The 22,194-nt window shown below is 37.4% G+C and overlaps 1 protein-coding gene and 1 pseudogene across 1 annotated transcript; both read left to right on the top strand.

Moving 5' to 3' along the window:
• The first annotated feature begins 3,429 nt into the window (after window positions 1-3,429).
• Window positions 3,430-4,329, top strand: LOC120858844 (taste receptor type 2 member 10-like). The gene has a single exon (XM_040235187.1). It carries the CDS (start codon window positions 3,430-3,432, stop codon window positions 4,327-4,329), a length of 900 nt encoding a protein of 299 aa, XP_040091121.1.
• Window positions 4,330-17,149: 12,820 nt separating this feature from the next.
• On the top strand, window positions 17,150-17,900 carry LOC120857982 (annotated as a pseudogene).
• Window positions 17,901-22,194: the final 4,294 nt, after the last annotated feature.

The following is a 22,194-nucleotide window of genomic DNA, read 5'->3' as shown; positions in this document are numbered from 1 at the left end:
TCTCCAGGATTTATTGCTTGCAGATTTTTGGATCGCAGCCATTCTGACTGGTGTGAAGTGGTACCTCATTGTGGTTTTGATTTGCATTTCTCTAATAATGAGTGATGTTGAGCATCTTTTCATGTGTTTGTTAGCCATCTGTATGTCTTCTTTGGAGAAATGTCTATTTAGTTCTTTGGCCCATTTTTTGATTGGGTCATTTATTTTTCTGGAATTGAGCTGCATAAGTTGCTTGTATATTTTTGAGATTAGTTGTTTGTCAGTTGCTTCATTTGCTATTATTTTCTCCCATTTGGAAGGCTGTCTTTTCACTTTGCTTATATTTTCCTTTGTTGTGCAGAAGCTTAATAGCTGAGCTACCAGGGAAGCCCAGACATATGTATACCTATGGATAATTCATGTTGATGTATGGCAGAAACCAAATCAATATTGTAAAGCAATGATGATCTTTCAATTAAAAATAAATAATTTTTTTAAGTAAAAGAGAATTTTTAGGCATGGAGCTGCAGTTTAATTAACACTATCAAACTTATCTACATTCTTTTTCTAATCCAAAGTTATACCAAAATATTATCAGTTACCAGCTTATAAAGAAACCTAATCCTTACTCTTAATGTCCCCAAATACCCAGAAATATTACTTTAGCCACCTGATGTGAAGAGCTGACTCATTTGAAAAGACCCTGATGCTGGGAAAGATTGAGGGCAGGAAGAGAAGGGTATGACAGAGGATGAGGTGGTTGGATGGCATCACCGACTCAACAGATGTGGGGTTGGGTAGACTCCCGCAGTCAGTGATGTACAAGGAGGCCTGGCATGCTGCAGTTCATGGGGTCACAAAGAGTTGGACATGACTGAGTGACTGAACTGAACTGAAATCACAACTACAATGAGATATCACCTCACACTGGTCAGAATAGCCATCATCAAAAAGTTTACAAACAATAAACGCTGGAAAGGGTATGGGCAAAAGGGAATGCTTTTGCACTGTGGGTGGGAATGAAATTGATACAGTCACTATGGAAGAGGGTATGGAGATTCCTTAAAAAAACTAAGAATAAAACCACCACATGACCCAGCAGTCCCACTCCTAGGCATATACCCTGAGGAAACCAAAATTGAAAGACACATGTATCCTATTGTTCACAGCAGCACTATTTACAATAGCTAGAACATGGAAGCAACCTAGATGTCCATCGACAGATGAATGGATAAAGAAGTTGTGGTACATATACACAATGGAATATTACTCAGCCATAAAAATGAATGTATTTGGGTCATATCTGATGAGGTGGATGAACCTAGAACCTATTATACAGAGTGAAGTGAGTCAGAAAAGAGAAAGATAAATATTGTATTCTAATACACACATATGGAATCTAGCAAAATGGTACTGAAGAACTTATTTGCAGGGCAGCAAAGGAGAAACAGATAGAATAGACTTCAGGACATGAGGAGAGGAGAGAAGAGGGTGAGATGTATGGAAACTTACATTACCATTTGTAAAATAGATAGCCAATGGGGATTTGCTGTACAGCTCAGGAAACTCAAACAGAGGCTCGGTATCAACCTAGAGGGGTGGGATGGAGGGAGATGGGAGGGAGGTTCAAAGGGAGGGGATATATGTATACCTATGGCTGATTCATGTTGAGATTTGACAGAAAACAGCAAAATTCTGTAAAGCAATTATCCTTCAATAAAAAAATAAATTAAAAAAAATCTTGTCTCAAACTAGTGTAAACTATAAGGAAATTAATTATTTCACTTACCTAGGTATCTAAAGGGGAGAAGGCTCCAGTCCATGACCAAGGACCCAGGTTATTTACCTCTATTTTGTTGGCCTTCATCCTAGACCTCCTCTCTTTGGGGGTTACAAGATAATTGACAATGGCAACTGGGTCTATTTTTTTTTCTCTCTGCTTTGCAATAGACAAAAGTCAAGCTTGTCTTTTGTCTTTGCAAAAGACAAGCCACAGATTGGGTAAAATATTTGCAAAAGACATAAACAACTATTATCCAGAGTGTAAAAAGAATTCATGATGCTCAACCTAGTTAAAAACCGGGCCAGTTTTATTTTCAAATGTTGAACCAGGTTTGTATATTCAGCCTAAGTACCATTGGTTTGTGCTATATATTTTTTATACATTTTTGGATTAATGTTGTTAATATTGCATTGAGAATTTTCACATCTGTGGTCATGAGAGATATTGGTCTGTAGTTTTATCTTCTAGTAATGTCTATGTCTGATTTTGGTATTAGGGCAATACTGAACTTAGAATGAGTTGGAAATCATTCCCTCTGCTTCTATCCTTTGAAAGAGACTGGAGAGAATTACCACAATATTTCTTTAAGGTTTATGACAATTTACCAGTGAATCCACCTGGGCCTATTGTTTTCTGATTTGGAAGTTTATTGATTAACCTTTCATTTTAATAGCAAATTTAAGCCTATTCGCATTTCTATTTCTTCTTGTGTGAGTTTTGACAACTGGTGTTTTTCAAAGAATTGATAGATTTCATCTAATTTTTCAAAATGGGGACATAAATTGCTCATAATATTCCTTTAAAAGTCCATAGGACCAGTTATGATAACACATTTCACTTCTGGCCTTTTTTTTCTTCTTCTTCTTCTTCTTCTTCTTAGCACACTTAAGTGTGTGTTCAGTTGTTAAGTCTGACTCTTTGTGTCCCCGTGGACTGTAACCCTCCAGGGTCAGCCGTCCATGGATTTCTCCAGGCAAGAATACTGGAGTGGGCATCCATTTCCTTCTTCACAACCCAGGGATCTTCACAACCCAGGGGTCAAGCCCATGCATTCTGAGTCTCCTGCATTGCTAGGTGCATTTTTTATCACTAAGCCACCTGGGAAGCCTGTTAGTTAGCATGACATTTGGTCATGCTAATCAGCTTTATTGATGTTTTCAAAGAAGCAACTTGTTCTACAAAGGCTAAATTCATCCATCTCATCTACACACTGTTTTTGCTCTATATATCTAAACTGTCATCATTAACACAATATAAATGGCAACAAAGGTGACACTAAAAATGATAAATTCCAGTGATCTATTCTGCTGTTTTCTGTAGGTATGTGTTTGGCACTCCTACTGCACAATCCACGGTAACTATGCAAAATAGTCTCAGGAGGACAAGTAGATTTCAGGAAACAGAAACATTTATTTGCATCTTAACAAATTGTGGGTAGGCATTAGGTCAGGACATACATTGACCAGCTAAATTTTATAGACCTAACTGGAGGCGTCTCTGTCAAGCTGTTTTGGATTCCATGTCAAGGCAGCAATTGGTGTGCTTTTAAGTCTTTATGAAATGAAAGAGAAGAAAATCATTCTACCACAAAGCAGCAATATCTGCCTTTTTCTGCAGCAGGTAATTGAAAATTAATGAAACAGGAACATGATTAAGGATTGGCAGACATGCTGAGTATAGTAGAAGGCCTCCTCCTTTTTGTAGCAGTTAGTGAGTCAGTATTGGGGGTTTTAGGAAATGGGTTTATTGGAGTTGTAAGCTGCATTGACTGTGTGAAAAGCAAGAAGATCTCTACTGTCAGCCTTATTCTCACTGGCTTAGCCTCTTCCAGATTTTGCCTGATATGGATAATAACTACAGATGCATATGTGAGAGTGTTTTCTCCAGATATGTATTTGTCTGGTAATCTGAGTCAATATATAGCTTACTTATGGATACTTATGAATCAATCAAGTGTCTGGTTTGCCACCAGCCTCAGCATCTTCTACTTCCTGAAGATAGCCAACTTTTCCCACTGCATTTTTCTCTGGCTGAAGGGTCACATCAATAAGATCCTTCTTCTTCTAACGGGATGTTTGCCCATTTCATGGTTATTTACTTTTCCAAACATTATAATGCCTTTTATTAATAATATTATGAAGAACAGAAACACAACCGGATTGATCACCATGCAGAAAAGTGAATACTTTATAAATCAGATTTTGTTCAGTATTGGAACACTTCTTGTCTTTATACTGTGCCTGATTACATGTTTCTTATTAATCACTTCCCTTTGGAAGCACAATAGGAGGATGCAATTGAATGCCACAGGATTCAGAGACCCCAGTACAGAAGCACATATCAAAGCAATGAAGATCTTGGTGTCTTTTATCATCCTCTTTATCCTGTATTTTGTAGGCACTGCCATACAAATATCAATTGGTACTATGCCTAAAAACAAACTGCTGTATATTTTTGGTATGACAACCACTATCCTCTATCCCTGTGGACACTCATTTATCCTAATTCTTGGAAACAGCAAGCTTAAGCAAGCCTCTTTGAGGGTACTGAAGCTATTAAAGTGCTAGGAGAAAGAAAAACTTCTTAGAACTCCATGACAAGCTTGGGGAGAAATGGATACCACAAAAGGTAGCCTAGTAATGAAATTACTCAAGATCTGTTTCTCTTACACTGCTTTCTTGCAGTGTTTTTAACTGTGTTATTGAATATAACTAAAATCTTACAAAACGATTTTGACTATGTCTCAGGTAATGTCACTTTTCAATGAGATTTTAATCCCATACACAAATTGAGTGGCTCAGGTACTTTCCTTCCCTTGCAGTGATTTCCCCCACCCCAACCCTAGGCCAAAAACAGCTTGGAGACTATTGACTATAAAGATGTCATTGGTGGATAAGCCTCTAAACAAAATTTCTGTTTGTATTTTAATTGAATTCCCTGAAGCATTGATAGTTCACACACACACACACACACTCAAAGAAATATTATTATTATATTATTTCTCTTATATATTTTAATGCCTACTTTTTTCTAGATTTGTCAAGTAAGAAGTTCAGATTTCCTCCTGTGTCCTTTTGACGTGGCCCCATTCTTCATGTTTCCTTACGTTCTCACAAACCAAAACTTTTCAGACTTGCTTTGTGTTTTCCTCATCTAGCCTTGGGTTCACTATTTATCCAAGAAATCTTCATTTATTTGAGGGAAAAAGGGTATTTGAAAACCAAGATTTGGTTGGATAGAAACTTTACACCCACCTACTTACTTCTTTCTCTCTCTGCCTCTATGTATCTCTCTATTTGTAATGTATGGTGTGTCTATGTTTTTTTTTTTTTTATTAAAAGTTTGTTGGGTTTTTTTTATTTTATTTTTACTTTATTTTACTTTACAATACTGTATTGGTTTTGCCATACATTGACATGAATCCACCACGGGTGTATACAAGCTCCCAATCCTGAATCCCCCTCCCACCCCACATCATCTCTCTGGATCATCCCCATGCACCAGCCCCAAGCATTCTGTATCCTGTATCGAACATAGACTGGCACTTCGTTTCTTACATGATAGTATACATGTTTCAAAGCCATTCTCCCAAATCATCCCACCCTCTCCCTCTCCCTCAGAGTCCAAAAGTCCGTTCTATACATTTGTGTCTTTTTTGCTGTCTTGCATAAAGGGTTATCATTATCATCTTTCTAAATTCCGTATATATGTGTCAGTATACTGTATTGGTGTTTTTCTTTCTGGCTTACTTCACTCTGTATAATCGGCTCCAGTTTCATCCATCTCATTAGAACTGATTCAAATGTATTCTTTTTAATGGCTGGGTAATACTCCATTGTGTATATGTACCACAGCTTTCTTATCCATTCATCTGTTGATGGACATCTAGGTTGTTTCCATGTCCTGGCTATTATAAACAGTGCTGCGATGAACATTGGGGTACATGTGTCTCTTTCAATTCTGGTTTCCTCGGTGTGTATGCCCAGCAGTGGGATTGCTGGGTCATAAGGCAGATCTATTGCAATTTTTAAAGGAATCTCCACACTGTTCTCCATAGTGGCTGTACTAGTTTGCATTCCCACCAACAGTGTAAGAGGGTTCCCTTTTCTCCACATCCTCTCCAGCATTTATTGCTTGTAGACTTTTGGATCACATCCATTCTGACTGGTGTGAAGTGGTACCTCATTGTGGTTTTGATTTGCATTTCTCTGATAATGAGTGATATTGAGCATCTTTTCATGTGTTTGTTAGCCATCCGTATGTCCTCTTTGGAGAAATGCCTATTTAGTTCTTTGGCCCATTTTTTGATTGGGTCGTTTATTTTTCTGGAGTTGAGCTGCATAAGTTGCTTGTATATTTTTGAGATTAGTTGTTTGTCAGTTGCTTCATTTGCTATTGTTTTCTCCCATTCAGAAGGCTGTCTTTTCACCTTACTTATAGTTTCCTTTGTTGTGCAGAAGCTTTTAATTTTAATTAGATCCCATTTGTTTATTTTTGCTTTTATTTCCAGTATTCTGGGGGGTGGATCATAGAGGATCCTGCTGTGGTTTATGTCGGAGAGTGTTTTTCCTATGTTCTCCTCTAGGAGTTTTATAGTTTCCGGTCTTATGTTTAGATCTTTAATCCATTTTGAGTTTATTTTTGTGTGTGGTGTTAGAAAGTGATCTAGTTTCATTCTTTTACAAGTGGTTGACCAGTTTTCCCAGCACCACTTGTTAAAGAGATTGTCTTTACTCCATTGTATATTCTTGCCTCCTTTGTCGAAGATAAGGTGTCCATAGGTGTGTGGATTTATCTCTGGGCTTTCTATTTTGTTCCATTGATCTATGTTTCTGTCTTTGTGCCAGTACCATACTGTCTTAATGACTGTGGCTTTGTAGTAGAGCCTGAAGTCAGGCAAGTTGATTCCTCCAGTTCCATTCTTCTTTCTCAAGATTGCTTTGGATATTCAAGGTTTTTTGTATTTCCATACAAATCTTGAAATTATTTCTTCTAGTTCTGTGAAAAATACCGCTGGTAGCTTGATAGGGATTGCATTGAATCTGTAGATTGCTTTGGGTTGTATACTCATTTTGACTATATTGATTCTTCCAATCCATGAACATGGTATATTTTTCCATCTATTAGTGTCTTCTTTGATTTCTTTCATCAGTGTTTGATAGTTTTCGATATATAGGTCTTTAGTTTCTTTAGGTAGATATATTCCTAAGTATTTTATTCTTTTCATTGCAATGGTGAATGGAATTGTTTCCTTAATTTCTTTTTCTACTTTTTCATTATTAGTGTACAGGAATGCAAGGGATTTCTGTGTGTTGATTTTATATCCTGCAACTTTACTATATTCATTGATTAGCTCTAGTAATTTTCTGGTGGAGTCTTTAGGATTTTCTATGTAGAGGATCATGTCATCTGCAAACAGTGAGAGTTTTACTTCTTCTTTTCCAACATGTATGATGTGTCTATGTTTATGTCTCTAATTGCAATTCAAAACTACAGTCTTCCTTTTTGCCATGTTGCAAATCCTCTCTTTAACCATGAAAAACATGGATCTTGCTTTGTTCAGTTTATATAGTCATTTATTCAGTCCTAATATACACTGAGGGCTTTCCTGGTAGCTCATTTGGTAAAGAATCCACCTGCAATGTGGGAGACTTGGGTTCAATCCCTGAGTTGGAAAGATCCCCTGGAGAAGAGAAAGGCTACCCACTCCAGTATTCTAGGGCTTCCTTTTTGGCTCAGCTAGTAAAGAATCCACCTGTAGTGTGGGAGACTTGGGTTCGATACCTGGGTTGGGAAGCTCCCCTGGAGAAGGGAAAGACTACCCAATCCAGTATTGAGAGACTTTATTGGGGGGGGGGCTCCAAAATCACTGCAGATGGTGGCTGCAACCATGAAATTAAAAGACACTTGCTCCTTGGAAGAAAAGCTATGACCAACCTAAACAGCATATTAAAAGCAGAGACATTACTTTGCCAACAAAGGTCCATCTAGTCAAAGCTATGGTTTTTCCAGTAGTCATGTATGGATGTGAGAGTTGGACCAAAAAGAAAGCTGAGAGCCAAAAAACTGATGCTTTAGAATTGTGGAGTTGGAGAAGAATCTTGAGAGTCCCTTGGACTGCAAGGAGATCCAACCAGTCAATCCTAAAGGAAATCAGTTCTGAATATTCATTGGAAGAACTGATGCTGAAGCTGAAACTCCAATACTTTGGCCACCTGATGCCAAGAACTGATTCACTGGGAAAGACCCTGATGCTCAGAAAGATTAAAGGTGGAAGGAGAAGGGGACAACAGAGAATGAGATGGTTGGATGGCATCACTGACTTGATGGACATGAGTTTGAGTATGCTCCGAGAGTTGGTGATGGACAGAGAAGGCTGTTGTGCTACAGTCCATGGGGTCGCAAAGAGCCAGACATGATTGAGCGACTGGACTGAGCTGAACTGAATATTCACTGAGTATTTCCCTGGTGTCTCAGGCAGTAGAGTCTGCCTGCAATACAGGAAACCTGGGTTTAATTCCTGGGTCAGGAAAATCCCCTGGAGAAGGAAATTGGCAACCCACTCTAGTATTCTTGCCTGGAAAATCCCATGGATGGAGGAGCCTGGCAGGCTATAGTCCATGAGGTTGCAGAGTTGGACACAACTGAGCTACTTTCACTTTCTTCTTTCTAATATACACTGAAATTAATTTCAGACTTGTTAACTCACACCACTTCTAGAAGGAAGAGAAAGGGGGAAGAAAGGAAGAGAGAGAGGGAATGAAAGAATGAAAAAAGAAAGAAGGAATGAAGGGAGAAAGGAAAGATGGAGAGAGAAGGAGGGGAGGAAAGGAAGTAAGGAAGGGAGGAAAAAGACACTATTAACTACAGCTAAGTACTTTGTTGCAGCTCATATGTGACTATCAGTTCAGTTCAGCTTCCCTGGTGGCTCAGACGTTAAGGCATCTTGCCTGCAATGCAGGAGACCCAGGTTCAATCCCTGGGTAGGGAAGATCCCCTAGAGAAAGGAAAGGCAACCCCTCAAGTACTCTTGCCTGGAAAATCCCATGGACAGAGGAACCTGGTAGGCTGCAGTCCATAGAGTCACAAAGAGTTGGACACGACTGAGCGACTTCACTTCTCTTTCTTTTCTTTCAGTTCAGTTCAGTCGCTCAGTCGTGTCCAACTCTGCGATCCCATGGACTGCAGGAAGCCAGGCTTCCCAGTCCATCACCAACTCCCACAGCTTGCTCAAACTCATATCCATTGAGTCATTGATGCCATCCAACCATCTCATCCTCTGTCATCCCCTTCTCCTGACCTCAAATCAAAAGACCCCTAAATCAGGGTCTTTTCCAATGAGTCATTTCTTCGCATCAGGTGGACAAAGAATTGGAGTTTCAGTTTCAGCTTCAGCATCAGTCCTTCCAATGAATATTCAGGACTGATTTCCTTTAGGACTGACTGGTTGGATCTCGTTGCAGTCCAAGGGACTCTCAAGAGTCTTCTCCAAAGAGAAAAAAAGAGTCTTCTCCAAGACCACAGTTCAAAAGCATCAATTCTTCGGCACTCAGCTTTCTTTAGAGTCCAACTCTCACAGACATACATGACTACTGGAAAACCCATAGCTTCGACTAGATGGACCTTTGTTGGCAAAGTAATGTCTATGCTTTTTAATATATGAGTATCAGGGCACAAAGTCAAAATACCATTGTGTTCCAAAGTTACTTTGGTAAGTTCTCTTTCTTTCCCTTTAGCATGTTTATATTCATTTGAAAAAGTGAGATTTGTTTCTTAATGAGTCTGTTTTAGGTTTTTTCCCCAGGCTTTATTTTATATGTTTAACGTAAAATATTAACATCATTTCAAGTATCAGAATTACACAAAAAGCATACTGAGAATATATCCTTCACTCCCATGACGTCCATCTCATTTTGAATATTTCCCTATAAATTATCAATCTCATTCATTTCTGCATTTTTCCTCCTAATTTTATTTTTGAAAAAATAAACAAGCACGTGCATATTAAATTTTTCCATATTCCTTATAGAAAGGATAGTTTGCACAATGCTTTTATCATATGTAAGAAATCACTGCATCCAATTGTGAAATTATTTCTCATTCTTTTTCACACCTTTGTAGTACTCCATTGTCTGAATGTACCAGAGTTGATCCAGCAGGTTCTGTGTATATGTTCATTTGTTTCTGATATCTTGCAACTGCAAACAATAGTACTATGAGTAATCTTGTAGATGAGTATTTATTGGTTCTGACACCAACTCTGATGTATGGGAGTCTTCCCAACCTCACCAAGCAATTATCTCAACTCTGACCTTACCTACCTGAAGATGGCATCAGATTCCATAGGTGAAGGGCTCAGTCCCACAAGACTACCCCCACTTCAGATGCCAGTTGTAAGCTCAGGTTGTTACATGTGCTTTTGACTATTGGCTATAAATTGGAGATTCCAACAAACCTCTGCTTGAATTAGATTAATTTGCTAGATTGGCTCACAAAACTCAGAAGGTGTGTGTACCCAGTAGATTACTGGTTTATTACAAAGAATATTAAAGGAAGTGAATCAGTAAGCAATGAAGAGAATCGACTCTGCTCTATCCCCTTATGGAGATTCGTGGTGGTCCTGACACTAGCATGAGAGCTTCCTGGAAAAATTTAATGGAAGACTTAATTATGGAATGAGGATTTAAGACTTGACTAAAATTACTTTATGAAGAAAAAATAGTCATGCTAAATGTGAAAATATTGAACAAGAATCCTAGCAGAGCACAGCAAGGAAGGAAGAAAGTTGAAAATACACAGAGTTTGAGAAGTCAGTCTCATGAGGATTGCTTTTGAAAGAGGAGAGAAACAAAGAATGGAAAAATGCCCTAGAGAAGCTGAGTGGCTAAAGGAAAAGGAAGAAGGGGACATTTAAGATTATGCAAGAGAAGTGAAACAACTGAACAATGCACAGCTCATTCACCCTACTGCCAAAAGACAGGCTTCCATGGCTGCACAGTATAGCAGTGAGAATAAGTGAAATACAATTATATGTAAACATATAGATGAATCTTGCAAACTGGATGTGAATGAAAGAAACTAAATTTATGTTCTCTATGAGTTTGTACATATAAATACAAAAAAGTGGGAGACTGTGAAGTTGTAACTAGAAGTAGCTTGAGGTTGTCTTCTGGGGAGTTGATTGTGTCTGTTTCTTGGTCTGGGGTGTGTTATAGGAATGTATGCAGTTAGTAAAAATTCATGAAGCTTTTCACATAAAATTTCATTGTTTTAACTAAAAAGTGTTTGTTAATTATTTTTTCAATAATAGAAACATCTGTATTAGTTTTCCAGGACTGCTGTAAGAGATTATCACAAATTTGTTGCCTTCAAAAACCAGAAATTTATTCCTCACAGTTCTGGAGTCTAGAAGTCTGAAATGAAGGGATCAGTAGGAATACACTCTCTCTGAAGACTCTACAGAATTCTTTCTTGGCTCTTCCATCTTCTGGTACCCCCTGATAGTCCTTTAATGGTAGAAGTAGTAACCTCTGTCCCTGCCTCCTGCTGCTTATGGCCTTCTTCTTTCTGTATGTTTATTCTTCCTCTCTCTCCTAAGGACAACCAGTCACAATATTTAGATTCCACTCTAATCCTACATTTGCATAGACCCCTTTTCCAAATAAGAACACATTTACAGATACCAGGGGTTTGCTCTTGTGTATACCTTTTGGCATGAGACACAATTCAACCTACTCTGTCACTCTAATAAAAGTTGGAGGTTTATAAGGAAGGAGCGAATGGGGCCAGTAGTTTCCTACTTGAAGTTTGCTTCCAGCTTCCAAAATTCTAATCTACTCAGATGAGACCTGAGAATGTGGTCAACTTGGAACATCAGTGAGGCCAGGATAGGCCATAGAGGAAAATGTCCCTAGAGAGACAAGACTGCCTACTCTTATATGCTTTAGATATAAGATCCTAGTCAGCTTGGAAATTTTCCTTTCCAAAGTATATTTCTAAAGGCTGAGATTTGGCTACCATGAAAATGCTGTCTACTTTGCATGAAATTTCTGTTCCTGGTAAAATGGAAATCCTATTTATGCTAAATATGTGACATTTGCATCTTAGTTTGGGTGGTAACACTGAAAATGAGTTTTCTTTGAAAAGAAGATAGAGAAAATCTAAGGACTTTTTAAACAATGTATAGAACTATTTTCTTACTTATGCTCTCTGTTGGATGAGGTTATTTTAATCAATAATTCTAGATGATTGCAAAATATAATATGTTCTCATTTATATTAATTTTATATACTGAATGAAGTTTCCACAGATAAAAAGAATTACTCATTAACTGTTAATATTCCTAAGGCTTAGGAAACATCATGCTTTATTATATTCAGCATGAACTGGTACCTGGAAATATGTACATATTAGCAATATTTTGGGGAAATATATTAATTAGGAAGCTTTTGGCTATAAAAATTCTTATCTCAAACTAGTGTTAACTATAAGGAAATTATCTCATCTACCTAGGCATCTGAAGGAGAGAGTGTTCCAGTCTATCACCAAGGACTCAGGTTATTTACTTCTGTATTGTGTTGACCTTGAAGGTCTTCCCTAGAGCTCCTTTCTTGGGGGTTACAATATAATTGCCAATGGCAAATGAATCTGTTTTCTTATTCACACACTGCTGGAGACAGAAATCTTATTTAAACCAAGAATAATAGCTACTTCATTCCGGGGTATCAGAATCATCCAGGGCCTTATTCTGCACTTGGATCTGGGACCTGAAGCCAGAAGAATATAACTTTCTGTCTTTCTGCTTCTGTGGAGTGTATGTTTAAATTTTTGCCCACTTCTTAAGCAGGTTTCTTATCTACTTTGTGTTTAGCATTATGATTTCTTTGTATATTCTGGAACGTTTTCTTTTATTAGATATGTCTTTTGCAAATATTTTCTCCCTATCTCTGGCTTGTCTTTTCCTTCTCTTGACAGTGTCTTTTGCAAAGCAGAAATTTTTTATTTTAATGAAGTCTAGATTATCAATTAATTCTTTCATAGATTTTGCCTGTGGTGTTTTTATCCAAAAAAGTGATTGTCATTCCCAAGATCAACTAGATTTTCTACTATGTTATCTACTATGAATTTTGTAGCTTTTTGGTTATATGTTGGTCTATGATGTGCTTTAAATTAATATTTGTAAATAATATAAGGTATGTGCCTAATTTTACTTTTTGCATGTGGATATCTGATTGTTCTAGCACTGCTTGTTGTAAAGATAGTTCCATTGTATTGCTTTTGCTCTTTTGTTAAAGGACAATTGATATATATACTTATGTGGGTCTATTTATGGGCTTTCTATTCTGTTCCATTTAGATGTCTTTTTTTAGCTAATATCACATTGTCTTGTTTAAGTCTTGACCTCAGCAAGTGTCAATTCTCTGACTTTATTCTTCTCCCCCAATATTGTGTTTGCTATTTTGGGTCTTTTGACACTTCATATGAACTTTAAATCATCACTACAAACAAAGCTAGTGGCAGTGATGGAATTCCAGTTGAGCTGTTTCAAATCCTGAAAGATGATGCTGTGAAAGTGCTGCACTCAATATGCCAGCAAATTTGGAAAACAGCAGTGGCCACAGGACTGGAAAAATCAGTTTTCATTCCAATCCCAAAGAAAAGCAATGCCAAAGAATGCTCAAACTACGACACAATTGTACTAATCTCATATGCTACTAAAGTGATGCTCAAAATTCTCCAAGCCAGGCTTCAGCAATATGTGAACCATGAACTTCCAGATGTTCAAGCTGGTTTTAGAAAAGGCAGAGGAACCAGAGATCAAATTGCCAACATCTGCTGGATCATGGAAAAAGCAAGAGAGTTCCAGAAAAACATCTATTTCTGCTTTATTGACTATGCCAAAGCCTTTGACTGTGTGGATCACAATAAACTGTGGAAAATTCTTCAAGAGATGGGAATACCAGACCACCTGACCTGCCTCTTGAGAAACCTATATGCAGGTCAGGAAGCAACAGTTAGAACTGGACATGGAACAACAGACTGGTTCCAAATAGGAAAAGGAGTATGTCAAGGCTGTATATTGTCACCCTGCTTATTTAACTTATATGCAGAGTACATCATGAGAAATGCTGGGTTGGAGGAAGCACAAGCCAGAATCAAGAGTGCCTGGAGAAATATCAATAACCTCAGATATGCAGATAACACCACCCTTATGGCAGAAAGTGAAGAGGAACTAAAAAGCTTCTTGATGAAAGTGAAAAAGGAGAGTGAAAAAGTTGACAAAGCTCAACATTCAGAAAACGGAGATCATGGCATCTGGTCCCATCACTTCATGGCAAATAGACGGGGAAACAGTGGAAACAGTGTCAGACTTTATTTTTCTGGGCTCCAAAATCACTGCAGATGGTGATTGCAGCCAGGAAATTAAAAGACGCTTACTCCTTGGAAGGAAAATTATGATCAACCTAGACAGCATATTAAAAGGCAGAGACACTACTTTGTCAACAGAGGTCCATCTAGTCAAGGCTATGGTTTTTCCTGTGGTCATGTATGGATGTGAGAGTTGGACTGTGAAGAAAGCTGAGTGCCGCAGAATTGATGCTTTTGAACTGTGGTATTGGAGAAGACTCTTGAGAGTACCCTGGACTGCAAGGAGATCCAACAAGTCCATCCTAAAGGAGATCAGTCCTGGATGTTCTTTGGAAGGAATGATGCTAAAGGTGAAACTCAAGTCCTTTGGCCACCTCATGCGAAGAGTTGACTCATTGGAAAAGACTCTGATGCTGGGAGGGATTGGGGGCAGGAGGAGAAGGGGATGACAGAGGATGAGATGCCTGGATGGCATCACTGACTCGATGGACATGAGTCTGAGTGAACTCCAGGAGTTGGTGATGAACAGGGAGGCCTGGCGTGCTGCGATTCATGGGGTCGCAAAGAGTCCAACACGACTGAGTGACTGAATTGAATTGAATTGAATGAACTTTATTTATTTATTTTTATTTGTGGGATGGGATTTTTTTTTTAATTTTATTTCTTTACTTTACAATACTGTATTGGTTTTGCCATACATTGACATGAATCCACCACAGGTGTACATGAGTTCCCAACCCTGAACCCCCCTCCCACCACCCTCCCCATATCATCTCTCTGGGTCATCCCAGTGCACCAGCCCCAAGCATCCTGTATCCTGTATCGAACCTAGACTAGCGATTCGTTTCTTACATGATAGTATACATGCTTCAGTGCCATTCTCCCAAATCATCCCACCCTCTCCCTCTCCCACAGAGTCCAAAAGTCTGTTCTTTATATCTGTGTCTCTTTTGCTGTCTCACATACAGGGTTATCATTACCATCTTTCTAAATTCCATATATATGTGTTAGTATACTGTATTGGTGTTTTTCTTTCTGGCGTACTTCACTCTGTATAATCGGCTCCAGTTTCATCCACCTCATTAGAACTAATTCAAATGTATCCTTTTTAAAATCAATATGTCAGTATCAACAAGATAACATGCTGTGAATTTGATTGGGATTGAACTGAATCTATAGATCAAGTGGAGAAGAACTGGCATTTTGAAAATACTGAGTCTTCCTATCAATGAACATGGATCATTGTTACAATTATTTAGTTCTTTATTTTCATTTATCAGAGTTTTAGTTTTTCTCATAAAAGTTTTGCACTTATTTTGTTATATTTATACCTATGCACTTCAATTTTTTGATGCTATGGAAATGATATTGTGTTTTTAATCTTCAATTCCTTGTGTTCATTGCTGGTGTATAAGAAAGCAATTGACTTTTTTCTCTCAACTTTTTATCTTACTATGTTGCTATAATAATTACTTATTAATTTCAGTTTTTTGATCACTGCTTTTGTATTTTCTACATAGATGTTCATGTCATCTACAGTAAAAGGTAGTTTCATTTCTTCCATCCCAACCTGTATACCTCTTATTTCTCTTTTTTTCTATTGCATTAGCTAGAATTTCCAGTACATGCTGAAAAGGAGTGGTGAGAGAAATTAACTTTGCCTTGTACTTGATATTGTTAGAAAAACTTTGAATATTTCAGCATTAAGTAAATTTCCAGCTCTAGGTTTGTTATAGTCTTCATCAGGTTGATATTTTCCTCTATTATTTGTTTACTGAGAGTTTTTATCATGAACGAAAGTTGGATTTTATCAAATGAATTTAAGCAGCTTTTGATATATTGTGTGATTTTTTTGTTTGTTTGTTGATATTATGAGTTACATTAAATGATTTTCAAATATTGAACCAGTTTGTATACTCAGGCTTAATCCCACTTGTTTGTGCTATACAATTATTTTGTATACATTGTTAGATTTTATCTGCTAATATGAGGTTGAAAATTTTCACATCTATTGTCTTGAGTGATACTGGTCTGTAATTTTAGCTTCTAGCTTCAGTCTTTGTCTGGTTTTGGTATTATGGTAAGGCTGACCTTAGACTGAGTTGTAAAATATTCCCTCTGCTTCTGTTTTTTGAAAGAAACTAAAGAGAATTAGTACAATATTTCATAAATGTTTGTTAGAATTTACCAGTAACTCCACCTGTGCCTGGTGCTTTCTATTTTGGAAGTTTATTGATTAGCTTTTTGATTAAAATAGATTTAGGCCTATTTGCATTACCTATTTCTTCTTGTGTGAGTTTTTTCAGTTGTTATTTTTCAAAAATTGACAAAGTTCATCTAATTTAACGAGTTTGTGGACCCAGAAATGTTTGTAATATTCCTTTAAATGTCCATGGGGTCAGTTGTTATACCCTGTTTCACTTCTGGCCCCTTTTTTTTCTCAGCATGGCTAAAGGCTAATCATTTTTATTGATCTTCTCAAAGAAGCAGCTTTTATTTCCTCATAGAGATAAAAGAGTACTAATTTCAAACATCTCTTCTCTACACTATTTTTTGCTTTATATATCTAAACTGTTATTATTAACACAAAATAAATGACAGTGTTAATGCTGACACTGAAAAAGGTGAAGTTCAATTTTTCTTTCTATTCTCTGTTTTCTGTAGGCATATGTTTGCCACTCCTATTGTACAATCCAGGGTAACAAACGCAAAATAGTCTCAGGAGGACAAGGAGAATCCATGAAACAGAAACTTTTATTTGCATCTTAACAAATTGAGGAAGGTGTTCAGTTTGGACACACATTCTCTAGACTAGCTAAATTTTATAGACATAACTGGAGGGGTCTCCCTGAAGCTATTTTGGATTCCATCACAAGGCAGTAATGGAGGCACTTGCAATTCTTTATTAATGAAAGAGAAGAAAATCATTCTCCCATCAAGCAGCAATATATGCCTCCCTCATTCTGCAGCAGGTAATTTAAGATTGATGGAACGGAAGTAATATTAGGGACTGGCAGTATGCTGAGTGTACTGGAAGGCCTCCTCATTTTTGTAGCAGTTAGTGAGTCAATACTGGGGGTTTTAAGGGATGGATTTATTGGACTTGCATACTTCACTGAATGTGTGAAGAACAAGAAGTTTTCTATCAGCTTTATTCTCATGGGCTTAGCTACTTCCAGAATTTGCCTGATAGGGTTAACAACTACCGATGGATTTGTGAAGATTTTTTTCTCCAGAAATGTATTCCTGTGGTTACCTAATTCACTGTATTACTTACTCATGGATAATTCTGAATCTATCAAGTGTCTTTTTTTGCCACTAGCCTCAGCATCTTCTATTTCCTGAAGACAGCCAATTTTTCCCACCACATTTTTCTCTGGTTGAGGAGTGACATCAAAAGGGTTCTTCTTCTGATGGGATACTTGCTTATTTCATGGTTACTTTTTAACTAACTATGAAGATAATTAGTGATACTAGAGCAAAGAATAGAAGCGTAATCTTTTCAGTTGAAGTGCATAAAGGGGAATTCTTTAGAAACCAGATTTTGCTCAATCTTGGAAACCTTCCCATCTTCATACTATGCCTAATTACATGTATCTTATTGCTCATTTCCCTTTGGAGGCACAACCAGAGGATGCTATTGAATGCCACAGGATTCAGAGACCCCAGCACAGAAGCACATATCAAAGCAATGAAAGTTTTGATATCTTTTATCATCCTTTTTATCTTGAATTTTATAAGCATTATCATAGAAATATCATACACCTAGAGCCAGACATCCTGGAATGTAAAGTCAAGTGGGCCTTAGGAAGCATCACTATGAACAAAGTTACTGGAGGTGATGGAATTCCAGTTGAGCTGTTTCAAATCCTGAAAGATGATGCTGTGAAAGTGCTGCACTCAATATGCCAGCACATTTGGAAAACTCAGCATTGACCACAGGACTGGAAAAGGTCAGTTTTCATTCCAATCCCAAAGAAAGGCAATGCCAAAGACTGCTCAAACTACTGCACAATTGCACTCATCTCATACACTAGTAAAGTAATGCTCAAAATTCTCCAAGCCAGGCTTCAGCAATACATGTACCATGAATTTCCAGATGTTCAAGCTGGTTTTATTTATTTATTTATTTTTTTCAAGCTGGTTTTAGAAAAGGCAGAGGAACCAGAGATCAAATTGCCAACATCCACTGGATCATCAAAAAAGCAAGAGAGTTCCAGAAAAACATCTATGTCTACTTTATTGACTATGCCAAAGCCTTTGACTGTGTGGATCACAATAAACTGTGGAAAATTCTGAAAGAGATGGGAATACAAGACCACCTGACCTCCCCTTTGGGTAGTATTACATAATCCCAAATATATACGTACACAAGTATATTATTAGAAATTCTCAAAACCAAAAAACCTCCACATTCGCCTTTCATTCAGTGTCATGGTTGAGAGATAAGGTCCCTTAATTTTAACCTTTTGCTGAGCATATATTATTTTCTTGTTTGCCTTTTAACAGATTTCTTTTCAAGGGTCCTGGCTTATGGATAGGCCCCAATCTCGATTCTAGTCTTGTAGAGGCCAAAACTAATTACCTCATCCTCCATATACACAATACTTTAAAACTTAAGCTCTAATTTAAAACAGATTGCAAATGCTCCAAAGCTCTATTTTAAGTACTCTTTTTTTTCCTCTCAAAATGTGTACTTTCCCACCATTTTTGGCATCAGAAGGTTTTTCTTTCACTGACATGTGGGTCATGAACTTAAAATAATTCTGAAGACTAGTTTTTCCATATTTTTACATATTCTGTACTGATGGGATTTCTCTAGATGTCTGGTTTGCCAAGTTCTTTTTTCTGTTTCAATTTAATTGAGATAACACATTTGCCATATTCTTAAAAATAAAGATTAGTTGTCCTTTCCTAGTTTTATTTCAAATTTTCTTTTTTTGTAAATGAATTCAAAGCTATTTATTTTCTGCCTGTTGATTTAGGTACATTCCACAGCATTGACAAATGGTTCTTATATTGTTGTTCAGCACAGAGTCCTGAGATATCCTTTGTAATTTCCTCTTAATTCAAAGATTATTTAACAGAATATTTTTCAGCTTTATGAGCTATGTTAAAGGCAATTTTTCATATTGATATTTTGATTTATTGAATTTGGGAAGCAGTATATTTACATGATAGTTAGCCTAGGATAAGATTTATTTGGCCTAATACAAGATCTATTTTTGTGAATAGTCATGTTTACTTGGAAGAAGTTTGATGCTGCTTATGACATCATGTTTATGATATTCATTAGAATATCATTGGATGAATTAGATGAATTGATCTACTAGATTAGATTCATCTAACTTTCATTACATGAATTATATTAATGATATTGTGGCTCTATAATCATGTTCATTATGAATCAATCGGAAATAGATTATAAATGTACATTCACAATGATTAAATTATTTCATTTATAGCTGCATTTAACTTGAAACGATGATAATTATATTTGCTTCCATGTTCTTTAAATTATTATTATTATTGTTATCAAACTCTTTGGTAACTCATGCAGGTTTTTACCTTGAGTTTTATTTTTTCCATGTTTTTAACATGTTTTTTCCATGCTAAAAATCTCTAATTCTTCACTTCACATTTATATATGTATTCACTTCACTCAACACCGAAATCAGATTGATTATATTCTATGCAGCCAAAGATGGAGAAGCTCTATACAGTCAACAAAAACAAGACCAGGAGCTGACTGTGGCTCAGATCATGAACTCCTTATTACAAAATTCAGACTGAAATTGAAGAAAGTAGGGAAAACTGCTAGACCATTCAGGTATGACCTAAATCAAATCCCTTATGATTATACAGTGGAAGTGAGAAATAGATTTAAGGGCCTAGATCTGATAGATAGAGTGCCTGATGAACTATGGAATGGAGTTCATGACATTATATAGGAGACAGGGATGAAGACCATCCCCATGGAAAAGAAATGCAAAAAAGCAAGATGGCTGTCTGGGGAGGCCTTACAAATAGCTGTGAAGAGAAGAGAGGTGAAAAGCAAAGGAGAAAAGGAAAGATATAGGCATCTAAATGCAGAGTTCCAAAGAATAGCAAGAAGAGATAAGAAAGCCTTCTTCAGTGATCAGTGCAAAGAAATAGAGGAAAACAACAGAATGGGAAAGACTAGAGATCTCTTCAAGAAAATTAGAGATATCAAGGGAACATTTCATGCAAAAATGGGCTTGATAAAGGACAGAAATGGTATGGACCTAACAGAAGCAGAAGATATTAAGAAGAGGTGGCAAGAATACACAGAAGGACTGTACAAAAAAGATCTTCATGACCCAGATAGTCATGATGATGTGATCACTAATCTAGAACCAGACATATTGGAATGTGAAGTCAAGTGGGCCTTAGAAAGCATCACTACAAACAAAGCTACTGGAGGTGATGGAATTCCAGTTGAGCTGTTTCAAATCCTGAAAGATGATGCTGTGAAAGTGCTGCACTCAATATGCCAGCAAATTTGGAAAACTCAGCAGTGGCCACAGGACTGCAAAAGGTCAGTTTTCATTCCAATTCCAAAGAAAGCCAATGCCAAAGAATGTTCAAACTACTGCACAATTTCACTCATCTCACATGCTGCTAAAGTAATGCTCAAAATTCTCCAAGCCAGGCTTCAGCAATATGTGAATCATGAACTCCCTGATGTTCAAGTTGGTTTTAGAAAAGGCAGAGGAACCAGAGATCAAATTGCCAACATCTGCTGGATCATGGAAAAAGCAAGAGAGTTCCAGAAAAACATCTATTTCTGCTTTATTGACTATGTCAAAGCCTTTGACTGTGTGGATCACAATAAACTGTGGAAAATTCTGAAAGAGATGGGAATCCCAGACCACCTGACCTGCCTCTTGAGAAATCTGTATGCAGGTCAGGAAGCAACAGTTAGAACTGGACATGGAACAACAGACTGGTTCCAAATAGGAAAAGGAGTACATCAAGGCTGTATATTGTCACCCTGCTTATTTAACTTCTATGCAGAGTACATCATGAGAAACGCTGGACTGGAAGAAACACAAGCTGATATCAAGATTGCCGGGAGAAATATCAATAACCTCAGATATGCAGATGACACCACCCTTATGGCAGAAAGTGAAGAGGAACTAAAAAGCCTCTTGATGAAAGTGAAAAAGGAGAGCGAAAAAGTTGGCCTAAAGCTCAACATTCAGAAAACAAAGATCATGGCATCTGGTCCCATCACGTCATGGGAAATAGATGGGGAAACAGTGGAAACAGTGTCAGACTTTATTTTTGGGGGCTCCAGAATCACTGCAGATGGTGACTGCAGCCATGAAATTAAAAGACACTTACTCCTTGGAAGAAAAGTTATGACCAACCTAGATAGCATATTCAGAAGCAGAGACATTACTTTGCCGACTAAGGTCCATCTAGTCAAGTCTATGGTTTTTCCTGTGGTCATGTATGGATGTGAGAGTTGGACTGTGAAGAAGGCTGAGCACCGAACAATTGACGCTTTTGAACTGTGGTGTTGGAGAAGACTCTTGAGAGTCCCTTGGACTTCAAGGAGATCTAACCAGTCCATTCTGAAGGAGATCAACCCTGGGATTTCTTTGGAAGGAATGATGCTAAAGCTGAAACTCCAGTCCTTTGGCCACCTCATGTGAAGAGTTGACTCATTGGAAAAAACTCTGGTACTGGGAGGGATTGGGGGGCAGGAGGAGAAGGGGACGACCGAGGATAAGATGGCTGGATGGCATCACAGACTCGATGGACGTGAGTCTGAGTGAACTCCGGGAGACAGTGATGAACAGGGAGGCCTGGCGTGCTGCGATTCATGGGGTCACAAAGAGTCAGACACGACTGAGCGACTGAATGAATTCACTTCATATTTATTATGTATTTTCCATCTGTTCATTTTCAGTATCTATTTTTTCTTTTATTGTGTCCTGTAGAAAACAAATCTCTGATATTCAATGCTTTAATATTAGAATCTGAAAATTATGATCGAGTAAACATCTTTACACTTATTGTAATTAAATTCATAT

The sequence above is a fragment of the Oryx dammah genome, unplaced genomic scaffold (assembly GCF_014754425.2).
Source record: "Oryx dammah isolate SB20612 unplaced genomic scaffold, SCBI_Odam_1.1 HiC_scaffold_29, whole genome shotgun sequence".
NCBI classification, from domain to species: Eukaryota; Metazoa; Chordata; class Mammalia; order Artiodactyla; family Bovidae; genus Oryx; species Oryx dammah.
The sequence above is the reverse complement of the archived record's forward strand: the minus strand, read 5'-3'. Positions and strand labels throughout refer to the sequence as shown.

What these genes read in the sequence shown, in the direction of transcription:
- LOC120858844 (XM_040235187.1), top strand. Translation starts at nt 3,430, where the DNA reads ATGCTGAGTATAGTAGAAGGCCTCCTCCTTTTTGTAGCAGTTAGTGAG.